This window comes from Rhopilema esculentum, chromosome 6, assembly GCF_057945365.1.
Source record: "Rhopilema esculentum isolate cy_ngs chromosome 6, ASM5794536v1, whole genome shotgun sequence".
NCBI lineage: Eukaryota > Metazoa > Cnidaria > Scyphozoa > Rhizostomeae > Rhizostomatidae > Rhopilema > Rhopilema esculentum.
In genome coordinates this window covers 10766652-10790083 of record NC_142820.1, presented here as the reverse complement: position 1 = coordinate 10790083, position 23432 = coordinate 10766652, and the positions used below count along the sequence as shown (strand labels likewise).

Here is a 23432-nt window from a genome sequence, read left to right as displayed (position 1 = left end):
ATGACACAAAATTTTATTGTGTGACCCAGAAGACGAAAAGCAGAAGACGAAAAGTAAGAACGCGAAGTAATCGAAAGCGTCATGCAGCCGTCAACTAGAAGTGAAGTGTTACCAGCTTTGCCAATCTCTTGGTCCCAAATTATAAAAGGAACATAAAAATTTTAATTTTCAATGAACAACTGAGCCCCCCCCCCCCCCAGCATTACACCCCTGAGTGTGACAACCTTTGTTTGCCGATTGTGTTGAATATTCACCGAAAAAGCACCTACACATAAAATCCTCGTTTTTGAGATTTTAAATGTGTCAACTTTCGGGTGAGGTATGACCATTGACAAAAGATAGATTTGAAGTTTGCTAACGGATTATTATCATTTTGGCAGCCTGTTCTTATGTAGCCATTTCTGCAGCCAATTCGTAACATACTTCTTACTGATTTTGCACGTGTTTAGAGGTATTTCGTGATGCTCTTTTTTTGTTGGTTAAGGGGTCCGAAAAAATTCTTAAAATGTTTGTTTGTGACGTCACCACTTAAGCCCTCTAAGGTTCTCGCACAGGGATACAAATATGCTAACAATGAAGGGCCTAAACAGTCCTTTTGAAATGGCTCAAGGAAAGACATGATCATGCATAGCTAAGTTTGGAATAATTACTTTATTTCAAAATTTCAAATAAAGTAAAAAGAGAATAGCCATCAAGACTGCTATAAGAAAGCTGCATATACTTTTACAAAGAGACTTCCTGAATAAAAGGTTAGGTAAGGCTAATTTTTATGACAGAAAATTATTGCCGTGTTTGTATGCTAATAACTAATAAGGGTGAGCCTTTTAGGCTGAGTGCGAATAGCAATCGTTTAAAAGATTGGCGGATGGTGCTGGTGCTTTCGACGTTTGAGTTCAAGGGACATTGAGAATTTTTCAGATGTTTAATTGATGCTTATTTACAACTAAACAAGTCAAATAAAGCCGCAAGTACGATCCGTATGTTTAAACAATGATTTCAACTTTCCAGGTGTGAAACTATATAGATTTATTATTAGTAAGGTAAAAGGTCGGTATGAAAGAATCACGAAACGATGTATGAGTACGATTGTAATTTTTGGAAGACCGATATTCAAGTTATGATTTCCTACCACTTTATATGTTGGACACAGTATTATTTTTTTTCTTTCTAAGAATTCGTTCTAGTTGGGCAAACATTTACGTTAAATAATGCTAGGAGAAAACCAATATGATGGATCATCTGTGGCTTGTGTGCCTTGTAGATGTACACTTGAATTTTGCAATTTTAGTAAAACGTTTGTTAATTGTTGGAACTTCCTTACAGAATTCTTCAAATTCAGAAATAAAGATATTGGTCTGAATGTTGTCTGAAGAGGAATGTAGATAATGCACAGAAGCTAATATTTTATAAACACTAAGTTCAGTTCAGTTCAGTTTTTGTATTTTGAAAGATTTAGTTAAAGATTTAGTTTTTATATACTTAAAAGATAAGTAACTCAGAGAAAAAGATTTGACCTTTGACCAAGAACCTTAATTTAGCTTGAGCTAGATAATTGCTAAAACACTTATTTTTATCATGAATCTTACCAACAACTTTACTTTTTCTTATTACCATACTAATAATTGCACATAATACATTAACAGGTAGGCCAGTATGGAATCCATGTAGCTTAGACTATGACGAGATATCCAGCGTAGACTAACAATTTCCCAGTGTCTTTCTATTGTTTATTGGCGAATGTCCGGCATGTGCTTCATGTGGATTCCACCCTGGCAGGTGGGTTAATGTGCAGTAGATAGGTAGATAGGTAGATAGGTAGGTAGGTAGGTAGGTAGGTAGGTAGGTAGGTAGGTAGGTAGGTAGGTAGGTAGGTAGGTAGGTAGGTCTGGTAGTTGGGTAGGTAGGTAGGTAGATAGGTAGGTAGGTAGGTAGGTAGGTAGGTAGGTAGGTAGGTAGGTAGGTAGGTAGGTAGGTATGTATGTATGTATGTAGGTAGGTGGGCAGGTAGGCAGGTAGGCAGGTAGGTAGACAGTCATATTAAGTTAATGGTTTAAGAACAGTTATCTGAGAACAATCAATAGATACTGGCTTGACTGGAAAAGACATTTTTTTAATGGAAGAAGAGTTTATAATAAAATGTTCTCTGGAACCATCTATGTTTTGTTAAATATCTATGCTTTGTTAAATATATTTATGCATGTGCAAGACAAAAAATTCTTTGTTGTTTAATTTTGATTATGATATAATTTTGAAAAAAAACACAGCTTCGTTTCTTGATAACAATGTTTTTGATTGACGTTAATATGATAAACATTTATGTATCTGAAAATAAATTTGTTTATTTATGGAATTATGAAATCTTAATAATGTTTCATTGTTTTGTTTCCAGCATTGCAGCTAAAGATAAATATTATGGCACCAAAAAGAAAAAGAAAAGAGGCATTTGATGAAGGCAAAAAGAATGTCTTAACAGACTTTGTCAGGTGTGTTTTGTTAATCAAATCTTATTTCCATGCTTTGAGAGAAAAAAAATACAATTTTTGAATGGTTTATAAGAAGAGTTGGAATATTTTTGTTTCATTGGTTATACATTCAATGTCTGATGATTCATATTTGAAGAGAAAGCAACAGTTTTTCAAGTTGTTTAAAGTTGGTCTAAAGCAGTTTCAATTTGTTTTTTATACGCAAAATAAAAAATTACAAGAATCAAATTACTATAGACAATAACTATGAACTGCTTTTCTTACATAACAAGGACAATATAAAGGAGAGCAAAATATTTTTATTTTTCCAACTAGGAACATTTTAGTCCACAGAGTGGACTTGAACCACTTTTTTATCCATCATTCAACAATTGTATCAATAATTTTTTATCTTTACAAAATAAGCCATTTTAACAAAGCACAACCTGTAGGTAATAAAGCTTGGTTTTTCATATATCACAAAGCATTGGCAATGTTACCTGATGCATAGCATCCCTGATTGTCTGGAAGTATCCCATATGGTCAAGGATTGTCCCCAATGCTATAAGCAGTTTTTGAGCACCCAAGCTCGATTTTAAATATATGTTTCAGAATATGGCTGATGGTCTAAGCTCAATGTTTGATGATAATCTTACCTTTGAGAAAAACAGCTTTCTTAAAGGCGAGAAATAGAGGGAGAGGAGATTCTGGGTCCTGAAAACAGCTTTAATTTCAAGAGTTAGGCCAGTTCCAAACACTGTAATAAAGGAGTTTAGGGATAATTTCAATGAGTAGAAAAAAAAAAAAGAAAAAACTGACAAATGCAAGCCAAAATTTCAACATTATTTATTTCAGCTTTTGTAAAATGAGTTTGTAAAAAGTTACTTCAATTTTTTGCAAGCTAAGAGACAATCCTACCTGAGTTACAAGTAATTTGAGATTAAATTGAGATTTGCCAAAGGTTCCTAATGACCATGTTTTCATATGTCCATGTTTTCATATGTCTTTCAGTTGTCACAGACTATAATGGGCTATCAGGAAACTGCAACGGGGATCACCGCCAATGAATTATGATATATGAAAATGAGGCTTGACCATATAGGTATTTCGTTGATTTGGCGTATTATGAATAGATAGATAGATAGATAGATAGATAGATAAGGATAATCATCATTGGGATTTTTTTTGAATTAGAAAAGTTATTTGGAAATCACCCTTTATTCATTATTGTCAAGATTTAAGGTATGGAACACTGAAGATTTGAATTATTGTTTAAGTAGCAAGGTAAACTGGAGTTTTATTGTTTGTAACTAATTTCAAATATATCTGATTTAAGATTTATAAAATAAAGTTGGTCATGAAATTTCCTTTCAGAACATCAAAAATATTTATTCCATCAAATGACCAAGACAGCGCATTCTCACTGAAGAAATGTGAAGCTTGGTTTCAGAAATATTGTGGTAAGCCTATTTCAGTAAAATTTAGTATTGCTGTGTTTTGAATTGGACTTTAGGGAGAGAAAGAAAGGGTTTAACTATTTAGGTTATACACCTTTTGCTAATGCATGCAGTTGAGAAATTGATATGAGCTTTTTAGTAGGCACACCCAAATCACTCTGCTTTCTGGTGCCTGGTTGGCAGTTTTGCAAGTAATCACATCATTATTTTAAAGTTTTTTAAGTACACCTGCTCAGAAGTTTAAACTTTTCCCATTTAACTATTTTGTTCGTTGTTTGTTTGTAGGCAGCTTGTACTGGGATTGAAATTCTGTAATTTTTATTAACATTCCTGTTTATTAACATTCCACTCTTTCACCAGTTGAGCCAGCAGATTTCATCTGTCAAAATTGATTGCATTATCATCAATACACATTGGCTTGTTGATAAAAAGCTTTTTATCCTAATAAAAACTTCTGCATGTAATAGATGATACCTCTAAGGGTCAGATGATTGGGCCTGAAGGAATTGAGCAGTTCTGTGCTGATCTAGGAGTTGATCCAACAGACGTAAGTGGGAAATTCTTTCTTATTCAATAATTAAACCTGTATTTCTTATTTAGTTGCTTAGGGTTTGCAATACTTAGTTTGCAAAATCTTATGTGATTAAGTTCTTATGATGAAAAGCTAAGTATGATGAAGAAACCATAAGAAATTTTACAGGATTTCACACTTGAATGACAGAATTGCTGCCAAAGGCTTGAGGAAATTGATCAGATAGGACTTGAACAAAGAATATTAAGATTATCTTTAGCCAAACACTTTTAGCACCTGTCTATTTACAAAGTATCAGATTTTAAGTTTTGATATTAAGAACTATGACTGTTGCTACTGAGAGAGTTCCTCCTTTAAATAATTCCCCATACATACATATCCCACCGATAATTTGTGTTCCATATCTTATTGTTATATTTATTGTTTGATATTTGATGTTGCTGTATTTTTATTAGTATTTTGTGGAAATGTATGTTGTGGAATTTAAAATAAAATGAACCTGAACCTGAACCTGAACCTGTCTACAATTTTGATAAAATTTAGCTCATGAATACCTCAAACCTTTCATCTTCTGTTTGCTGGCATTTTTTTAAATTGCTTTGAAACCATAATGTCTCTTATTTCTCATAGTCAAATTAATTTTCAAAACCATTCACCACCAAAACTTTTCTTCATTTTATACATCCAGAAATAATTATTGTAACAGTTTAAGCAATGTTTTATTTTCCAGATTGTAATGTTAGTGGTTGCTTGGAAGCTCAGGGCAGAAAACATGGGGTTCTTTAAACTCAGTGAATGGAAGTCTGGAATGTGCTGTCTTGGGTAAGTTATGGTAGTTTCAAATGATAGAGGGCCAATTTTGCAAATTTAGGGGCTTTTGTTTACCAAAAAAGCCTTCATATAAGCTCTCTCTATACATATGCAGTGTATCCCTGTATGGGGTTTAGGAATTTGGAAATTAAAATTTTTCCTGGTTTACAAAAGTAAACATAAATGCAGTGCGTTTCATTAAAACACCCCAGGAGTTGACATATGGATACCAGGCATGTTTCCCATTTGTTTTTTTAGTTTACCAGAAATAAAGCAAATTCATTTTGTTGTTAACAATAGAAATCCACGCCTTTAATTCTTTTTTTCAATAAATTGTAAATGAAATGTATAATTCTAGATATTGTTTATGAAAATATTCTGTAATAAATTAAATCGAGAACACCTTGTAAACAAGGATTCCCTGAAAGGCCAACCTCCTTACATTATTTGAAGACTGGGCATTCCAAAAACAGGCTGAACACCCTACAAAAACCCTAAGAACAAGCCATAAGAACTACATTAAAAGGCTGAGCACCCCATTGGGCATACAAGAATTTTTACAGTAGTTGTTTGAGTCTTGGCCTCCCCACTTTAATTTATGTTTCAGGATTTGTGAATAATGTTAATTATAGATGTAGAATAAATATTTTTTGTTGCCTTGAGAGAAAGCCAAAATTATTAATCATAATTATAATGATATCATTGTTTGCAGTTGTGATTCTCTTCTGAAGCTGAAATCAAAACTTGACATTCTTAGAGGATATCTGAAAGATAATTCAAACTTTAAAAAGATATACAGATATGCATTTGACTTTTGTCGGGTATGTATATTTTTTAAAATTGTGTAAAGTTTTTAAAGTTTTATTACAGTGTTTTCATTTATATCTTTTGTCAACAGCCCAAGCTAGATAAGCTCATACTTTCCTTGGGTCTTTTGTATTACAGTAGTTTTCTTCTTCTGTAGTATACAAAAAAAATTGAATGGAGCTGAATTGAGATTGGATATAGACTCTACTCCTTTTTCTTCTTTTCAGACTGAATAAATTCAGTTCACACTTGTTGCTAATTTGATATACTAACAGGGCTTCAAATTCATTGATTTTATTGGCAAAATCAAATAAGGGTCATTTGTTGAGTGGTGGTATCATAACAATGTAGTTTATAATTCATACTGATTGTCAACCACAATTATTAGGCCTGTTTAAACCATGTTATTTGATAAGCATGCTGATGCAAATATTTTATAACTTTTACAAATTAAAGGAGCTAAGCCAAAAGTTACAAACCATTCAAAACAGTTTGTAAAATAGTTTTGTTCAATGTGAGTATCAGCAGCAAAAATGTTCTTGTTTCATGTTATCTGGAAGTGGAACCATTCATATTTTGAAACTTGAATGTTAAAAGTCTGTTTTTCTCCTGCTTTCTGGCTTGTGAGGATAAAAACATGAGGAAACCTTATACAAAATCAAGCTGCCTACATATTGCAAGACATTAATTCAAGGGGGAGGTATTTTCATATGTCTTGGTATAGACTAAGGACTAATGTATGATTAAAGGCTTAAAGGTATTATTTTGTCAATCAACTTTTGTTTTTGTTAGGATAAAGACCAAAGAAGCTTAGATATTGAAACAGGAAAGGCTATGTTAAATCTACTTTTGAGAGATATCTGGCCACAGATTGACATATTTCTTGAATATATGAATGTGAGTATTGTACTTGTTTTGACTGCATGACACCAGGAATATATTAAATTTACATATTTATTCATATAAGAGTTCAATGACCAAATATGAATTGAAAAAAAGATTTGCAAATCTTAATTAATTATCGCAGTAAATTTAACAAGTATTGGCTCTCTTTGCCTAATGCAATTGTATCATTATCAACAAGGATGCTAGAGGTTCACATTTTTTTGAGATATTTCTTGTAACCTATACTATGGGGGTTACAAGTATCCATGCTAAATCACTTTATTACATGTAAAAATAATTGCAAATCAGGCTTTCAGGACACTGGAAAATTAGATTTCACGATCACGCACCCGAAATTCAATTCAAATGATTGGTTCCCTGTGCTGCCCTTTCTGTTAATTAGTCTCTTCTCGGATCCTCTGTTTACATTTGAAATTATAGACTAATAGTAATTCTGGGTACTTGATTGACAAAGTTGCCCAATTGTTACAATACTTCTAAATTAGATTCTGTATACTTCTGTCAAGAAACAAGATCTGAATTTGGAAGTCCAGGTTTTATTGATTTACTCAGCAATTTTAAATGGCTACAAAAAGTAATGTTTATTTATATATTCTCATTGCTCTATTGTTACTTTTGTAGGTTAATGGTAATGAGTAAACCTATAACTTGTCAAGTAAACTGTGGCAATATCTTCACCCATGTCTCACTATTTTCCAGCAAACTAAATATAAAGTAATCAATAGAGATCAGTGGAATAGCATTTTGGAATTCATCAGAACAGTTGACATGTCATTCTCAAATTACGATGTAGAAGGAGCATGTAAGTTTTAATATTGAAATTTTATCATCTTTCGATGATAATACAAATACACAATACAAATATGTATCATGTCAATTATTAGCCAATATCTATCATCACCATAATGTGTACCATGTGAATTATCACCCAAAGTCTATCATAAGAATACTGTTTACCATGTAAATTATCACCTAATATCTATCTTGCTTGCAAAAACTTGGAGAACTACCTTTCATTTTAGCATTTACTTTCTTTCAGGGCCCGTATTACTTGACGAATTTGTGGAATATGTGAAGGCAAAAGATGCTTCAAAATCTAGCCAAAAGCAGTGAACCCAGTCTTCAAATTACAAAAAAACGAATTTATTTTTGAGTCTTTAATACTTCGTTATTATTACGTAATGTAATTATTACATGTTAGTAGCCGTTAGCTTTAGTGTCTCTCATCAAACCCTCTTAGTGTCAGTTCTTAGCATTTATGCAATCATTTTAGCATTTTAATAATTTATCTACGCTTCATCTAGTCACTTAAAAATTTGAATACCTCAACATTCATATTGTTAGGATTGGCAAACAGATTACTTTTTTCCTATTTGCTATATTGGGTATAGCTAGAAGGATGCTTCAGGGATCGAACAATCCCTTTGGAGAATCAAAAAGGAACATTAGATTTAAGAAACCATCATTGTTTGTATCACTATCTTTTTAATTTTCCTTCGCTCTCTATCTGACTGAAAAGCATTACGGATATGAGAAGTCTGCAAGTAATTTTTTGATTCATCTTAGTTAAGATTATGGTCTTTTAGCGATTCGCCTACTATTTTCATAATTATCAATCCTCAGTGTACATTTATCAACCTGTCATAACGGTTTATGTTTATACTAAAACAGTAGCGTCATATGACGAAGCCCAGTTACTATAGTCAGACTCATTTGAATAATGCCAGTTTCAGTTTTAACCCTGTAGCCTGTGAAATATTTTGGCATAGTTTTTCTCTAATATCAAGTTTCTTTTGCTTCCGTTATGCATATTGTATCCTGAAACATTAATGTACAAGTTGCTTTATTTTGTGGACTGCTTTATCGATGAATATTCTGCAACATCCGCCTGGAGATTTGTCAATGCACCATGCCTTTAACGGGAATAGCTGCTATGGAAAAGCTGTATAGTTAGTTGCTGCTTTCTTTGCGAAGGTATTTTTGGAGCCCTCCAAAGTCCTTGATATAAATTATCAACAGAGGATAAGGCATATGTAATCAATTCGTTTTAAAATGACTTTGAAATATGCGAACATATTACAACATGGTTAAAGCTTTTTCGTCTGACACTCCTCCAAGTACAAAATGTTACAACTATGGTTGAAAAGATCAAGCTACACAATTTGCTTTTTCAAAACCATTTTCAGATTTTTTACCACCTAAATAATCTTATTTATTTTGCACATGGTTCAGAAATATTTTGGAGAAAGAGGCTAAAATGAAAATATAGCCAGAAGTAATTTGGCAAAAAAATGCAGAAACATTTACTTCTGGTTAAAAGATATTAGAAAATAAACACACACATGGTTTGATCACTATCTTCCAAAGGATTCGGGATACTTTTTTACAAAAATACTACAGGCTGAGAAGCAAAGAAAAAACCACTATTTGCAAGCTATGAATATCTAAATAAATATCTTAACACCATGGTACTACAAATGAAACAATATCCTATATTTTGTTCTTTTACCGTAAGAAAATGTTAAGATTATTTTTAGTCAAGTATTAAAACAAATATTTTACATTGATATTGAACGAGAAATGACATAATTTTTTGATCTAAATTACACCAGGATCTCTGACTCGCGAAACAACGGGGCAAGGTTCCAGCTATAGTGGGGCTCGAGTAATAATTAACATGCTGCTCTACCAAAGGGTGTGGAGCACGGTTTAATGGCTGTATTCTATAAAGAAGTTGTGATCAAAGGGCTACTTCAGGATGGAATACATAAGAATAAAAACACCTTTATTTCAATTAAAAGGACAGACATACAAATCTGATTATTTTGAAAAAGCACTTCCATGAGAAACACTTGCCTAAGCGTTTTCAGTCTTGGCATCTTATCCTTAGGCAAGAGTAGGGATGTTATCAATTTCATAAAGGCATACAATGCTGAAAGAAAAAAAGTTGCCATTTCACGTTTTGTTGTTCAACCATCTTGTTTGAGCGTCTGAAATGATTATTGAAAGAACAGCAGTCGCTGACTGCTTGAACAGAAGAGCAGACAAACACTTATGGCTTCTTTTTCTTGGGCCTTCCCCGGCCATCTGGGGTTCCATCGGCTTTTCTCTTCACGTTTGAGCCCTAAGAAAAATATAATAACATTAAGACATGCATCTAATAACGATTAATATTTATGATAAACCATGTATATATTAATGATAAAAAGATAGACACAATAAAAATGGAGGAAAAAAAATGCAACACCGAATGATGCAAGAATGTTATCTGCTGTCTATTAAAGGCAGTCTGTCCCCTCAATGATCGGTTAATATGAACAATCGTTCTTCCGTCTCTCTTTGGCTGGTCTAGCTGCGGTTGTGGATAACATTTGAAACTGCGAGCGAAAAGCTATCGGAACTTGCAAGAAGATTTAATTACTGGAATTGAATGATGATAATGGAAGCATTTCCTTTTTGCTGTTCACAAATCTGTCGCACAAACCAAACAGGGAACAAAATTTTTCTAGCCACAGCTTCACTACAGTGGCCATTCTCTGATTGGTTTAAATCGCTTAATCACCGATCAAGATCGACGGTGCCTGAATTTCACTCCCGTGAAAATAATGTTCAGCACAAAAGGGGACAGACTGCCTTTAACCAGTCAATGACAGCAAATCTCTTTATCGATCAAAATCAATTAACAACTAGCTATATAGCTATAAATTAGGCATACTCGTATAAAATAAACCAAATGTAACACGCAACAAAATGATGTAGATATTTTTATATGACCCTCTTTAAATATTGTAAAAGCAGAAACTAAAAATCATCAAAGAAATTCTATGACACAATAAAGGTCCACATTAAGGACAGTTAGATTCTTGGAAGAGAAATTTCAAACGATGAAAATTTTTTACCTTCGGTAGACCAGGCTTTGGACCACGCTTCCGCTTTTCCTGTTTCTCTTTTTCTTCTAATTCTTGGTTTTCTCTTTCAATCAGCGTGATCAGAGTGTTGCACCGTCTTTGCAATTCCTTTGAATCAAAATATCTTATAACTAAGGTCTATAGAATATCTTATATCTAAATATCTTATAATAGTGAATCTAGTCTTTGTAAGAATTTAAAGGGGATGAAATGCTTTCGATAGAGATTTAAAGACAATCCTGGAAGAGTGGATTTCTTTCAATATTAAAATGAGTGTAAGGTTAGGACATAAAATAGCGTATCTAGTCTTTGTACAAGTTTGAAAAGTTTTAATAGAGACTGAAAGGAAATCCTGGAAGAATCGAATATTAGTGTAAGGTTAGGGCATAAATAAAGCATTGGATAATGAGACAGGTATAGATGTTGCATAGATAGTTATAGATATATCCTTATATCTAGAATTATTGGCATATCCAGTAATCAGCTCCACTCGCTTGTTTAGAGATATCTGAGCAAAGTGTTTCCTACCACTGCTGTTCTTGACTTGATGAACCAGTCAAATCTAAACTGAGGGGCGCTTCTCACAGCCTGTCGTAGCTCTTCGTACACATTTTCTTTGTCAAAGCCAAGTTTATGGAGCATACAAATCTGCAACGGCATACATTGCAATTATTATTTCATAACAGATGAACAAAATAATTGCTTTTATCATGAATCAAACATCTAGAAAGAAAAACAATTTGGGATTCCCACACCTTTTCAACAAATTTGTGAGTACGTGGGATGACTTTTGAGCGCGCAAAAATAAATGCAAGGTTTTTTATTACAAAAATCAAGGAAAAATAGACAATATTCCCTGCGTCAAGGATGGAAGGGAAACGGCAAGCAAACAGAAAAGTAAAACCATCAAACATTACATAGCAGAATTTTGTACTGCTTTGGCTCTTAATGTTACTTTACTCAGCTCTAATGTTTCTTTACACAACTACGGAGACAACAATAAGATAGAAAAACAAATCGCCCCCCTCAAATAATTCATCGACTATTTTACAGTTTTACAGCAAGTCTGATAAATGATTTTAGAAATCACATTACCAAAAACCGGTCTTCCTCTTCAGTATAGTTTTTGCCTTTGTTAGTTCCGTATTGAATCCGCATTTGGTGGAATGGAGACTTGTATCTTGCCATCTACAATAGATGATAACAATGAAAGCATGCAATTGCGGCCGACATACTAAAGAATGAGCATTTGAGGTGTCCGCGTGCTTTTTGATAATGTAAAAAGGTGCTTGGATGCTCTGCTGGTGAATGGAAATAGATATAATACTGACGAAACAAAGAATACTAAGGAAGATGCTGCAGCCATACTTTATACTGGTCAATTTTAAATAAATATATAAAAATATAAATGTTCATTTCGAGCTAAATTATAACGAAATCTGGTAAAATGGCACATCAGCGCCGTTTGCACCTTCAAAGCATGAAAATATGGTTCAGTGGCGTAACGCAGTTTAGGGCACCTTAGTTCGATAACCAAGGGTCCCCGACCAAAAGGGGTCCTAAATTGTTTTTATATCTATGTTTTTATATCTATGTTTTTAAATCTTCAAAGTTTTAAAGCTCTTGAACGGAAGTTTTTATAACCCAGTTTCCTCTTGTTAACGAGTAAAATTATCATTTTTACATCTTCGTAATTTTGTTTTACATGTTCTTCACCCTTGGATGGGGCTTTTTGCAGTACGTAAATAGGACCCCCGTCTCAGTTTTTTCCTTAGGGCCACAGATGGCTCCGTTTCGCCACTGATATGGTTTCTAGAGAAATTACAAAACACGGAACCTTGGCATCCATTGCTTCTTTTATGCTGATTCTCCGTTGAATTTTCGCTTCACCTCGCTCTATTTGTCCCATTATACGATCGATATCAGTGAGCTCGTTACATCGTTCCCAAAACACGCCTGCATAAGCACGAACCTGAAAACGAAAAGCTGATTGTGAGAACGCAGGGGGTGACTAATCATGTACATCATAGACAATGCATCTAGACATTATCAGAAATGATTCAATTAGAAGGCAGCGCTTCTGCTGTTCTTACACGAACAGCAAATCATCAATATACAAAAATTTATAAAGCCTACTTCATCTGGGGTTTTGCCTTCCACATCTTTTGATATACTGTCCATGTCATCTCTCCCATACTTCTCGCATGCTTTGATGAACTGGTTGAAATCTCTTTTCGACCAAATAGTAAAACCCTGAAAAAGAGAGAGTTTTTGAGTTGGAAAAGCTTCTCGGTTTTACTTGTATAGGAAAAAATACTGAATGCACGTGGTACATTTAATGCTATGAAAAATGCTTTCATAACTCTGATTGACATTCAAAGATTATCAAAGTTTAAATATGCTAACCTTGAACCTCGAGAAGATTCAAACTGACATTGTTTATGCTGTGGGGTTTGTGTGAATTAGGAGGGGAACAATTAAATGCATCAGAATGCAGCGTTATAATGCATAACAAGTCATATCTTTCTACTAAGCATGATTGCTCCTCGATGCTCGCCAAAAACGGTAGTTGCCCAAGTTTTTTTAACCAGAATGATCTACAAGCAACAACAACATTAAATCACATGACTCTACGATGTCACGTGAGCTTAAGAGCATTCTTATAATAGCGGGCTTTAGATTTTATACCAATAGAGTTAAGATTTGGCCATTGTATGTTCGGTTACCTCTGTAAGAAGCTCTTCCTTCTCTTTGATCTCCTCTTCATTGAGAGGTTCTGCTTCGTCTACACGTCTTTGTTCTTCTTTTTGTTTCGTTTTGGCAGTTGCTTCTGGTAAGTCCAATTCTTTTGGGACCTAAAAAGTACTTGGTGCTTGAAAAGGTGAAAAGGGTGAGTTTGAGGCCCTGAAAACCTGCGGTAAACGAGTTTTGAATGAAAACATTCTTTTTTGAATGTTCCATAAAAAAACAGGCAATAAAATGGGATCAAAAAAATCCCAAAAAACATTTTCCAAGAAAGGCTCAAAAATTTGGTCATAATTTCAACTGATGGTTTTTGCATTCACAAAATAACGATTTTACCTTGTATCCAACACTTTTCCTGTACGCATAAATTTCTTTATCTAGCAACTCAAACAGCCTTGGTGGAAAGAATTGGAAGTCCTGTACATTGGGCTGTCTTGGTGGACGTGGTGCCTTAGGGGCTTTTGGGGTATCACTGATTCGGAGCATTTCCTTGAAATATGCATCTACGGCGTAATTGGCTTTACGTTCACGCTTCGGTGGCTCGATCCAGTGGGCGATGCCAGCAGCCTATGGATATAACACAAGATGTTAGTTTGGATGGTTATATAGTGGAGAAGTTGAGTGGAGAAATTGCAACGGGCCTATGTTTACATATAGATATGGCGTTTTCTGATTGGCCTATTTCGATCCACACTGGATATATATTTTGATGTTGTATGAAGTGTGTCCGACGAAGAGCTTTACCATGTCTTAAATTTTTGCTTCTTTCAAACCTTTTTTAAATGCTGTACCTTCAAAAAAATTGTTGAACAGATTATCTTTTTGATGCCCCCCCTTTTTTCTCTTTATTTCCCTTGAAATGCGTACCAGTAACTAAAGTGGAAACACGCACAGGGAACAGAACAAGCAATGGAGCCAGGTGTATCAGGAGACCTGAATCAGTCTTTGGATGTGAAATAATAAATGGTCAATGATGTCTGCAGCCTGCTTAACAGTATTACACGGCAGCTTTTAAATCAAATAACCAAGAATTATTAAATGAAAGTTCCGAACCTTCTCTTTGTCTTTGTAATTTTCCCCTTCAAATTCATATATACTTTGAGGACCATCCATAGAAAAGTTTCGTAAAGCACTTTCGCCATAAGTTTTCATTTTATCTTCTATTTCTTTCGTCTGCAGGATAAAAGTATAAACACTTGATGAATTAAACCATAATTCAGTAAAAATGAGAACATTTTTTTAAGAAACAATTGTTCAAAATATACCAAAAAAAAGTCTTATACACGAAAGTATTACAGACTTTTAAAGATAATATGAGAAGAGTTAACAAAACCCACAAAGGTCAAATGGAGAACAATAGACAAGTAATAAATTGATCTGTCTCCGTAAAATGGGTCAAAGACGTAGGGGGCATTTCAAAAGTGGGAGGGGGGAGGGTGGGGTGGGGTAAGTCTAGCCGTATTGATAAACCCTGATGAGGGGCGAAACAGGTCTACAACCGACTGTTTTTCTGAGTCGGTGGCTTTCTTTGTTTCACACTTTACTGCAACCTTGCAGGATGGCTTACAGCTCGCCAAAAATTAGCACTGCTTTGCGGTGCGGTTCTTGCTGATATTGCTGTCGAATCTCTAAGGCTCATGCGCAGGAGTGAAGCACTATCACAACAACAGGAAAGGTTCTTGCGCAAAATGTTGCAAAAACAATACCAAAAATAAGAAATTGGCTGTTTACCCCCTGGCCCCCTAGCACTACACTCCAGTTTGCGCGTAGTTCTTTTCTACGTCACCTTCGTTTGTGAAAAGGGGGCACGCGCCCATAGTACTCCGTGGTTCCTATGAAATTGATCCATAAGAACGAGAAAAACCGGTAAAGTTGTTTATAAACTGAACAACAGTCTCACCTTGCGTTCACCTCTTTCCAAAATGGTTATAATGTCCTCATCAGAAATAGTGGAGTCTTTTGACGCGAAAATATGATTGGCGCCATGCCGAATCATTGTCAACATTTCCTCTTTTCCAACTTTAACCGTTGGGTCCACTAACCGTCCTGTAGAGGAAAAACTTGTAACGTATCTACAAAGGTTTCTTATTCACTGTTGATCTCAGTTTCTACGGTCTGATAAGGGTAGATCTACTCAATAAACGTGAATGGACTTACAATAAACATTGCTATTAACCGATCAATAGCAAATTGTTAGATGCACGGCCCTGATATGCTACTCTGATATTAACATTCAAAGCAGTCATCAAGCCTTAAATCTTCCAGATCTTCTTCAATCAAGATTTTATCATCTCACCATGAATTTTCGTGCATATTAAATAGAGAATGCTAAATAAAAGTAGATGACGCCCATACCTTGCTGGATGACAACTGCATCAAGCCTCAGCTTCATCTCTGCTCTTTCAATGATGCGGTCTTCAACTGTATTTTCTGTTATAAACCGAAAGACGCGAACTTGCTTTTTCTGCCCAATACGATGAGCACGATCCTGTAGAAAATGGTAAATTTTTAAGGCACATGGAACAGAAAAAGATGATTCACGAGAACAAATTACACTGTTTCTATTAGTTTGGACCGAAACGACATAACAATGCCTCGATACAGAGTGAAGAGTGCTCAAACCTAAACAAATGACTTAACAAATTACTAAATTTGAATCAAGATACTGTTTGACGCCAGAAACTGGTAGTCTAGGATGTGTTGGCTAAAGTGTAACGTAACACGTGGAAAACCAAGCAAATGCATCTAAAAACTAAATACAATTAAGGCTGGTTTTCATATAACTTATTTTAATGTATTTCATCGCAACTGAGAGTCTACGATCAACTAAGACTATTTCCGTTATATGAAAACCGACCAAATTATATGAAAACTGCCAATCGTGAATAATCCTAATAGAACGTAATTCAATGTAATTCATCGGAAGAAATCGAAAATTTTTGTTTCTCCCGCATAATACGTCGATTTACGATTGAATTAGGATGAAGTACGTTTTTTGGTTTTCATATGCCGTGAAAATCGTGGACCCTGAGTAGCGATGAAATGTTCTGTGGCCATTTGAATTTTGGTTAGCTAAAAAATTTTTGCTGCAGTGCCGCCATTCCTGTCTCAGCCTGTGCAATAGTTTTGCTCACTTATTGTAGTTTCAGGTGTCATGTATTGATTATGTGATTTAGTAAATCGTTGGTCGAAGGAAATACTCAAAAATTAACTCATCTCACCATAGCTTGAAGATCAACTTGTGGATTCCAATCACTGTCATAAATGATAACAATGTCAGCAGTGGCAAGGTTAATGCCCAGACCCCCAGCGCGAGTACTAAGCATGAAAATAAACTTGTCGCTATCAGGTAAGTTAAATGCATCAATCTGTGCTTGTCTCTCTTCGTGGGCTGTCTGTCCGTCCAATCTACAGTACTGGAATCCGCGCCACATGCAATAATCTTCCATTATGTCCATCATTCTTGTCATTTGACTGAATATCAAAACCCTTGATCCTTGCTGCTTTAGGTACTTCAACAGTTTGTCTAGCATGACCATTTTACCGCAGTTATCAACAAGATGATGGTCAGTTGTGTATGGAGGACCTGCAGAGAGAAAGTCTCACTTTTAACAGAATCGAAAGACAACAGAAATTGCATACATATATATAAGCAGACTACGTAGTAACTTATAGGTATATGTAAGTAGAAATGTTGATGAATTGCTATGAGAAAACACTAATTGTATGTACCTAAAATAAATACCACTGGTCTATGTTTTTAATTTTTTGGCAAGTTACATATCAGTCATAGAAAAAAAACTTTAGTTAAAGGCTTGATAAAAAGATAACAGTTCTCTTGTATTCCCCCTGCAGGTTTGTTTATCAGACCTCCTAATTAGATGCGGGATTATTAGTGAGGTGGAATTATTAGTGAGGTGGAATTATCAGTGAGGTGGGATTATCAGTGAGGTGGGATTATCAGTGAGGCAGGATTATCAGAGAAGCTGGAATACAAGAAAGAACACAGTATATACAGACCTGGTTCAGCACCATCAAAAAGGTAAGGATGATTGCAGCATTTACGCAGTTGCATAAGTATGTTCAAAAGCCTCAACTTGTCTGATTTCCCAGCACCATTTACAATGTCAATATCTTTCATCAATATGTTTGTGTACCTGAACACACAAGCGGCAATCAATCTTCTAAATGCAGACAGGCAATATCATTAAGGCTGTCAGGCTCCTGCATCTTATTGTAGTTCTATCTTAGTTGCAATAATTATCTCATAATATATATATGTCATGTTAAGATTTATCAGATATCTACTTTAAGGTACTTAAAGGAAACTAAGAAGTATACATAACATAAGTTATTAAAAAAGCCTTAAACATATTCCACTTGTGTCAAATATTCAAACTTGTGTCACATTCAAATCGATATTTCATATACTTTATAAAACGCAGGGACATGAATTTGAATGTAAACAAGAAGAACAATTTTTTACTACATAATCATATACATCATACTTACCACTGTCGTTGCATCTGGCTCAGTCCAACGTAAATCTTTATCTCCTTTTTAGGCAGCAGTCTTCTTTCTACCTCTGCTTTAAGTCTTCGTAGAAGAAACGGCCTTAGAACCTAGAACACCAGTAAAATTTAGACAGCAGCCATCAAATGGTGACAGATCCCTTCATAATTCAAGAGAAATTAGGGTTGGGAAAAATTATGAAAATATTTCAAAGGAAAAATGAAACAACTAAGAGGCATAGACCACAACACTCAAATACATAAGATCCAAAAGTATTTCAACTAAAAACAAACATTTCATCATCAACTCCGGGATTTGAGAACTGGAATTTATCAACTATAAATTGCTCTGTGTATTTTGTAAGTATGGTAGTCATTTTACAAAACCAATCTAAAATCTCATGATTACTTATAACAGGTTCTCTCAAAAACTACGAGGAAACTTACAGCATGTAAACGAGAAACTAGTTTACTTTCAGTACCATCAACCACATTCTGTGTGTTAAACCAAGCATCAAAATCCTATAACATAAAGTAACAAACAAGAATGTTAAGAAAAAGTAACAGGAAAGAAAATTTTCAGTAGAAACGGTTTACAATAGCTGCTAGTAGTCTTAAAGTTGCAGGCATTAGCAATTGCTTCAGCCTCAGCTTGGAATATTCAAAAAAATATTAAATGGAAGTAGAGTGTATAGTTTAGAAGTAATGTTTAAGTTATCTCCTACACATGAGATTTTTAAAAAAAATATTTTATAAATTTGATCAGTGTCTTCGGAAACTTATAATAGTAATACTATCACATTTTCAAGAAAGACAAACAATTTTTAAAATCTGAAAGATAAAAATGTCACAATGCTACTGACTAAAATTTCAAACAATGATCTTTATAGATAAAAAAGAATAACACTTTGGTTCAAGAACTAAATGATAAATACTTCTTCAAAAATCAACACTTTTCAGCTTGAAAAGAGACAAAGCTTAGTCAAAATGAATCCCTACCTCAGAAGAACTGAACACATCAGGAAGGAGAAAGTTGAGCAATGCCCACAACTCATGCAGATTATTTTGCAATGGTGTTCCAGTGAGAAGCAGTCTGTTTGCAGATCGAAATTCTCTTACTATTTCCGAAAGCTAAAAAGAATACAGGTATAAGGCTAGGCTTTCACATATATCTATTCAAGTTGTGAACATATGTCTTTGAATTGCAAAAGCTTGACTTACCCCACTAGCATCTACCCTATATTTACAAGAACTTTTGTCTGTAAACAAAACTTCTGAGCTTCTGAGGTGCAAACCTTTAAAGTATTCTAAAATACAGTTAAACTTAAGATATTGAAAGACTTGCAAGCATTTCTTGGTGTTTGATTTTTATGTTCAAGTGCTTAGAGATCTAAATGATAGGGCATAATTTCGAAATGGTCTTTATAGAATAAAACTACCGTGTATTCTCTGTCAATAAAGGGCATTACATACAAATGACTAGATTGATAGAAACTTGTATCAACACACAGTTTGCCACTTAATCATTACAAGTGCACAGGCAGTATTATAACGATATAGTCACAAGGGCAACAAACAAAAAGGCCTGAAGTAACTAAATAGTTTAACAACCTTTGATTCCCTTGAATATTATATAAATTGATTGCAACCTAACTACTAACGAGCAAATAACTACTAATAAATCAATGTATGTACAATGACTGTAGCTCAGTGACAAAGGGTTTTCATTCTTATATATACTATCAAAATTTCTGCTGCAAATTGAATCAAATATTACAAACAACAAATGGATGCAAAACTGAAAAGGTTCTTGATAAGAAACATTACAAATAAAAATCATAATAAAAAAAACACACAAAGGCTATAATATACATATACCTTTGATTTTTCATTTTTAATCCTGTGGGCTTCATCAATAACTAAATATCTCCATGCAAATTTCTTCAGAACTGCCTTTTCTCTAATGCACATTTCATATGACGTCACAAGAACATCCCATTCACCAGGTAGAAGGGTTTCTCTGATGAGTGCAGCCTAAAAATGAAACAAATGGAATTGAAATGTCTTCTTGCTAATGAAAGAAAAACTAAATGAAAGCAAGCAACTTTTACAGAACCATTGAAAAATCCATGTATATAAAATAAAACAGAATTTAAACAAAAAATTCAACAATAATTGTTGATGATTGTATGAAACATACTCTTTGCTCTTGATTTCCAATCAAGCACACAGCTCTGAGTGAGGGACACCATCTTTTGAACTCTGCCATCCAGTTGGTTAAAGTTGACTTGGGACAAATGACAATATGAGGTCCTGGCAGATTTCTATGATGCTTCATATACCCAATCAGTGAGATGGTTTGCAAGGTTTTACCAAGTCCCTTTGAAAAAAACATACTGCTATTGAAAGACTGACATTGTGGCATAATTGGAATTGTTGTTGCTATAGTGCACAAATTTCTATATATAATTTGTGGACATTGTCAAGGGTCCATTCTTTTTTAAGTGCAAGTATATTTTGGTTGAATAATAATGTGAAAGTGACCAACATCACAAGCAATGAAGCCTCATTGGTGGCAATGATTTTTCATAGTGTAGGCTTTCAGTGTTGACGTTATAAATTTGTTTTTCAGAAATCTAGAATCTGGATCTCATACCCTTAGAGCATCAAGAAATACCGTAAATCCTTGAATTGCCCCCCCCCCTTGAAAAAGCTCCCCCTCGAATAAGCCCCCACTGCTACTGTAAATTTACGAATTGACCCCTCCATTTGATGATTTTTGCCATCTGAGGTTGCCTATGGTGTTTTATTGAATTACCACAACAAATTTATACTTTTGGTAAGAATTAATTAAATGCATAGAAAGAAATTCTTAGTATTCCTAGGAATTACGGTACCTCAATTATGTCCAAAATCAGTTAAAAGAAAGGGCCAGCCGAGCACAGGCTCTTTCCCTATCAAACCTCTGTATTCTCTGTTCATAACTTTATGAATAGTAATCGGTTGGCAACCTTCAAATCTTTCATTGGACATGCCATATTATACCTTATTTTTGATATATATATTTAACTGACTTTGCATTTTCCAAGTATTTCTTGGTGCTCTTATAGGTTATGTGATAAAAATACAAAAAACTTAAAAAATATCTTTATGATATCACTCTTAAGAACTCTATTCAATGATAATGCAAATACGAGAAGGAAATGTGCCATCAAAACTGGGAAATGTTTTATGATAGTACCACCTACCATTTCATCAGCAAGGATTCCATTAATGCCATTTTCAAATAAGGAAATAAGCCAATTTAATCCCCGAATCTGATAATCTCTCATCTGTCCACCTTTAATATCTGCCAAACAAGGATATTCTTATCACTCCCAACAAGGAACAAACATTATTAAAAGCATCATTATCAATTTCAAGCAGACCACTAAATTAGGAAATGTTGGTTCTTTGACCAAAATATCTACTCTTATGTAGCATTGTACCTTGTGACTGAAATTAGTTCATCTAGTATTGATAAACTGACATAATGGATAGCTTTTCATCTATTTATGTTTTCATGCTGAAGTTCTATTAATTAATATATTGACTTACAAGTAGGGGAGGACTCAAAGTGTATCACTGATGTTTGGGAATGCCTTCCCTCTTCAAGTAGTTCTTTGTCTTCTTCTTCTTCTGTCCTTCTATGACGATGGCTAAATAAAAGATTGGATGTTAAAACAACTGACAGATTTGTTTCATTAATTAGGTCAACAATGATATAAATCTAATTTAATGGTATTTCTGGCACACTGCAATGTATGCATAAGGACTTCACTTTATGTAATTTTCTCAAAAACTAGTTAAAGAGCTGTTTAAAGATATTCCTCCTTTAACTTGTACTTTCTACATAAAATAGCTTGATAGTACTATTTCCAAATTCCTTTAAACTTACTCTCCAACATCTGCTTTTGAACTACTTGCTGCCTTTTCAAAATCTGGCATTTTCTTCATTTTCAATGGGCTGGTAGGTGGTTTTCTTCCTGCTGCATTCAAAAAATGAGCAAATATTTCCGTTTGGGACAGTAGGTACTGGAACCTTGTGGCCTTGTCGCCTTCAATTTTCTTACTGTAATCTTTCCCAAATGAGTAGTTCGGATTTTTAATCGGTGGTAGTGTTGGCTTCTTCTTTTTCTTCTCTTGTTCCTTAAGAAAAATTGAAACTTAAAATTTAATTGTTGCTCAACAAAAAACTTAGCTTAACTAAAGGTAGAAATAGAATCAAATATGTCCCAAATAAAAGTTGATCCTTGACAATCAGATCAAGAAGATAAAAGAAGTCGTACATATTCAAGAAAATAGATTATCTAGTACTGCTATTCACTAAATTTAATGTGTTACTTCATCGAAAACACCCTGAAACTGAACTAAGGAACTTCAGCCGCAGCTTTTATATTAGGCCCTGGCCTCGCCAGGCCTAAACAAAAAACGCACATTAGTGACAACCTTGAAAAAATTTCAAACCAATTACCGAATCTTCATCTTCACTTGAATTTTCGGAAGAACTGCTTTCTTCCCTCTCTTCCACAGGTTTTTCAGACATCTTTACCCAGTATCTTGCTACTTTATCACGAAAATAACTAAAACTTCAACGCATTCGGCAGTGTGCGCGCGTTTTACGATTGAGCGCGATATCTTCTTTTCAATGGAGCACATGCGTGAAAACAAAAGCCGCTGATCTGAAGCATCGCCCGTACATGAAAAGAAAGAGAGGTTTTTTCTAAAAACTTTTTTTATATAAACAGTTTCAGTACTCTAAGAAAATTTTTATTCTGAACCTGAATATGTTCTTAAAGTATCATCACTTTTTTTCAAATCTGATAAGGTTTCAGAGGAATATCGTCCGCTCTCCGATAGAAACTACGATTTTTGAAAAGACGAAATATGTCAGTTCTGTGATTCCCTGTTATTGTTTATGAAGATCCCAAAACAGGGGAAGTGCTGAGAAAGGAGATGCAATTATGTGAGCTGAAGCTGAGCAATATTCTCATAACATTCTTGAGAATTTGATGATTCTGAGCCTGTATATTCTTATAAACAAAATTCTTATAAAAAAGGTTTTTAGCGACATTCCATAAGTCTAAATTTGAAAAATGCAATAATTTGGACAATTGAGAAGCTGCAAAAGTGTGCAATGGCAGCTATAATAAGAAGAATAGAATATGTCTTCTTACACAGATTTTTTTTGTTAATAGAAACTATGAATAGATATAAATTGGCAATACGGATTAAATTTGCTCGATTTTTTCATA

The 23432-nt window shown here is 34.2% G+C and overlaps 2 protein-coding genes across 3 annotated transcripts; one reads left to right on the top strand and one right to left on the bottom strand.

Moving 5' to 3' along the window:
* Positions 1-557: 557 nt before the first annotated feature.
* LOC135685910 (DCN1-like protein 4) lies at positions 558-11531 on the top strand. 2 transcript variants are annotated; one of them, XM_065202006.2, is made up of 9 exons: positions 558-754; positions 2390-2483; positions 3837-3922; positions 4387-4466; positions 5182-5273; positions 5974-6082; positions 6861-6965; positions 7674-7776; positions 8014-11531. In XM_065202006.2, the coding sequence occupies exons 2-9, from the start codon at positions 2413-2415 to the stop codon at positions 8085-8087; spliced, it is 720 nt and encodes a 239-aa protein (XP_065058078.2). In that variant the 5' UTR covers positions 558-754; positions 2390-2412; the 3' UTR covers positions 8088-11531. The 2 variants fall into 2 exon arrangements, with proteins under 2 accessions (XP_065058078.2, XP_065058077.2); XM_065202005.2 differs by having other exon boundaries at positions 559-749.
* Positions 9401-22818, bottom strand: LOC135685908 (SWI/SNF-related matrix-associated actin-dependent regulator of chromatin subfamily A member 5). Its single transcript, XM_065202003.2, has 22 exons — positions 22652-22818; positions 22076-22326; positions 21736-21836; positions 21387-21487; positions 20339-20518; positions 20017-20172; positions 19138-19269; positions 18586-18660; positions 18140-18249; positions 17648-17784; positions 16849-17213; positions 15983-16115; positions 15528-15673; positions 14681-14800; positions 13964-14194; positions 13609-13737; positions 13019-13135; positions 12720-12854; positions 11978-12070; positions 11411-11530; positions 10874-10990; positions 9401-10098 (listed from the first exon to the last, which is right to left on the bottom strand). The coding sequence occupies exons 1-22, from the start codon at positions 22721-22723 to the stop codon at positions 10027-10029; spliced, it is 3093 nt and encodes a 1030-aa protein (XP_065058075.1). The 5' UTR covers positions 22724-22818; the 3' UTR covers positions 9401-10026.
* Positions 22819-23432: the final 614 nt, after the last annotated feature.

Bases quoted from the DNA above. Each gene is read 5' to 3' on its own strand.
- LOC135685910 (XM_065202006.2), top strand. From the start codon at position 2,413: ATGGCACCAAAAAGAAAAAGAAAAGAGGCATTTGATGAAGGCAAAAAG. The intron at 3,923-4,386 runs GTAAGCCTATTT...TGCATGTAATAG, and splicing joins TTGGTTTCAGAAATATTGTG to ATGATACCTCTAAGGGTCAG. The intron at 4,467-5,181 runs GTAAGTGGGAAA...TTTATTTTCCAG, and splicing joins TAGGAGTTGATCCAACAGAC to ATTGTAATGTTAGTGGTTGC.
- LOC135685908 (XM_065202003.2), bottom strand. From the start codon at position 22,723: ATGTCTGAAAAACCTGTGGAAGAGAGGGAAGAAAGCAGTTCTTCCGAA. The intron at 21,837-22,075 runs GTAAGTTTAAAG...TCTTTTATTTAG, and splicing joins TCAAAAGCAGATGTTGGAGA to CCATCGTCATAGAAGGACAG. The intron at 11,531-11,977 runs GTAATGTGATTT...ATGCCGTTGCAG, and splicing joins AAGAGGAAGACCGGTTTTTG to ATTTGTATGCTCCATAAACT.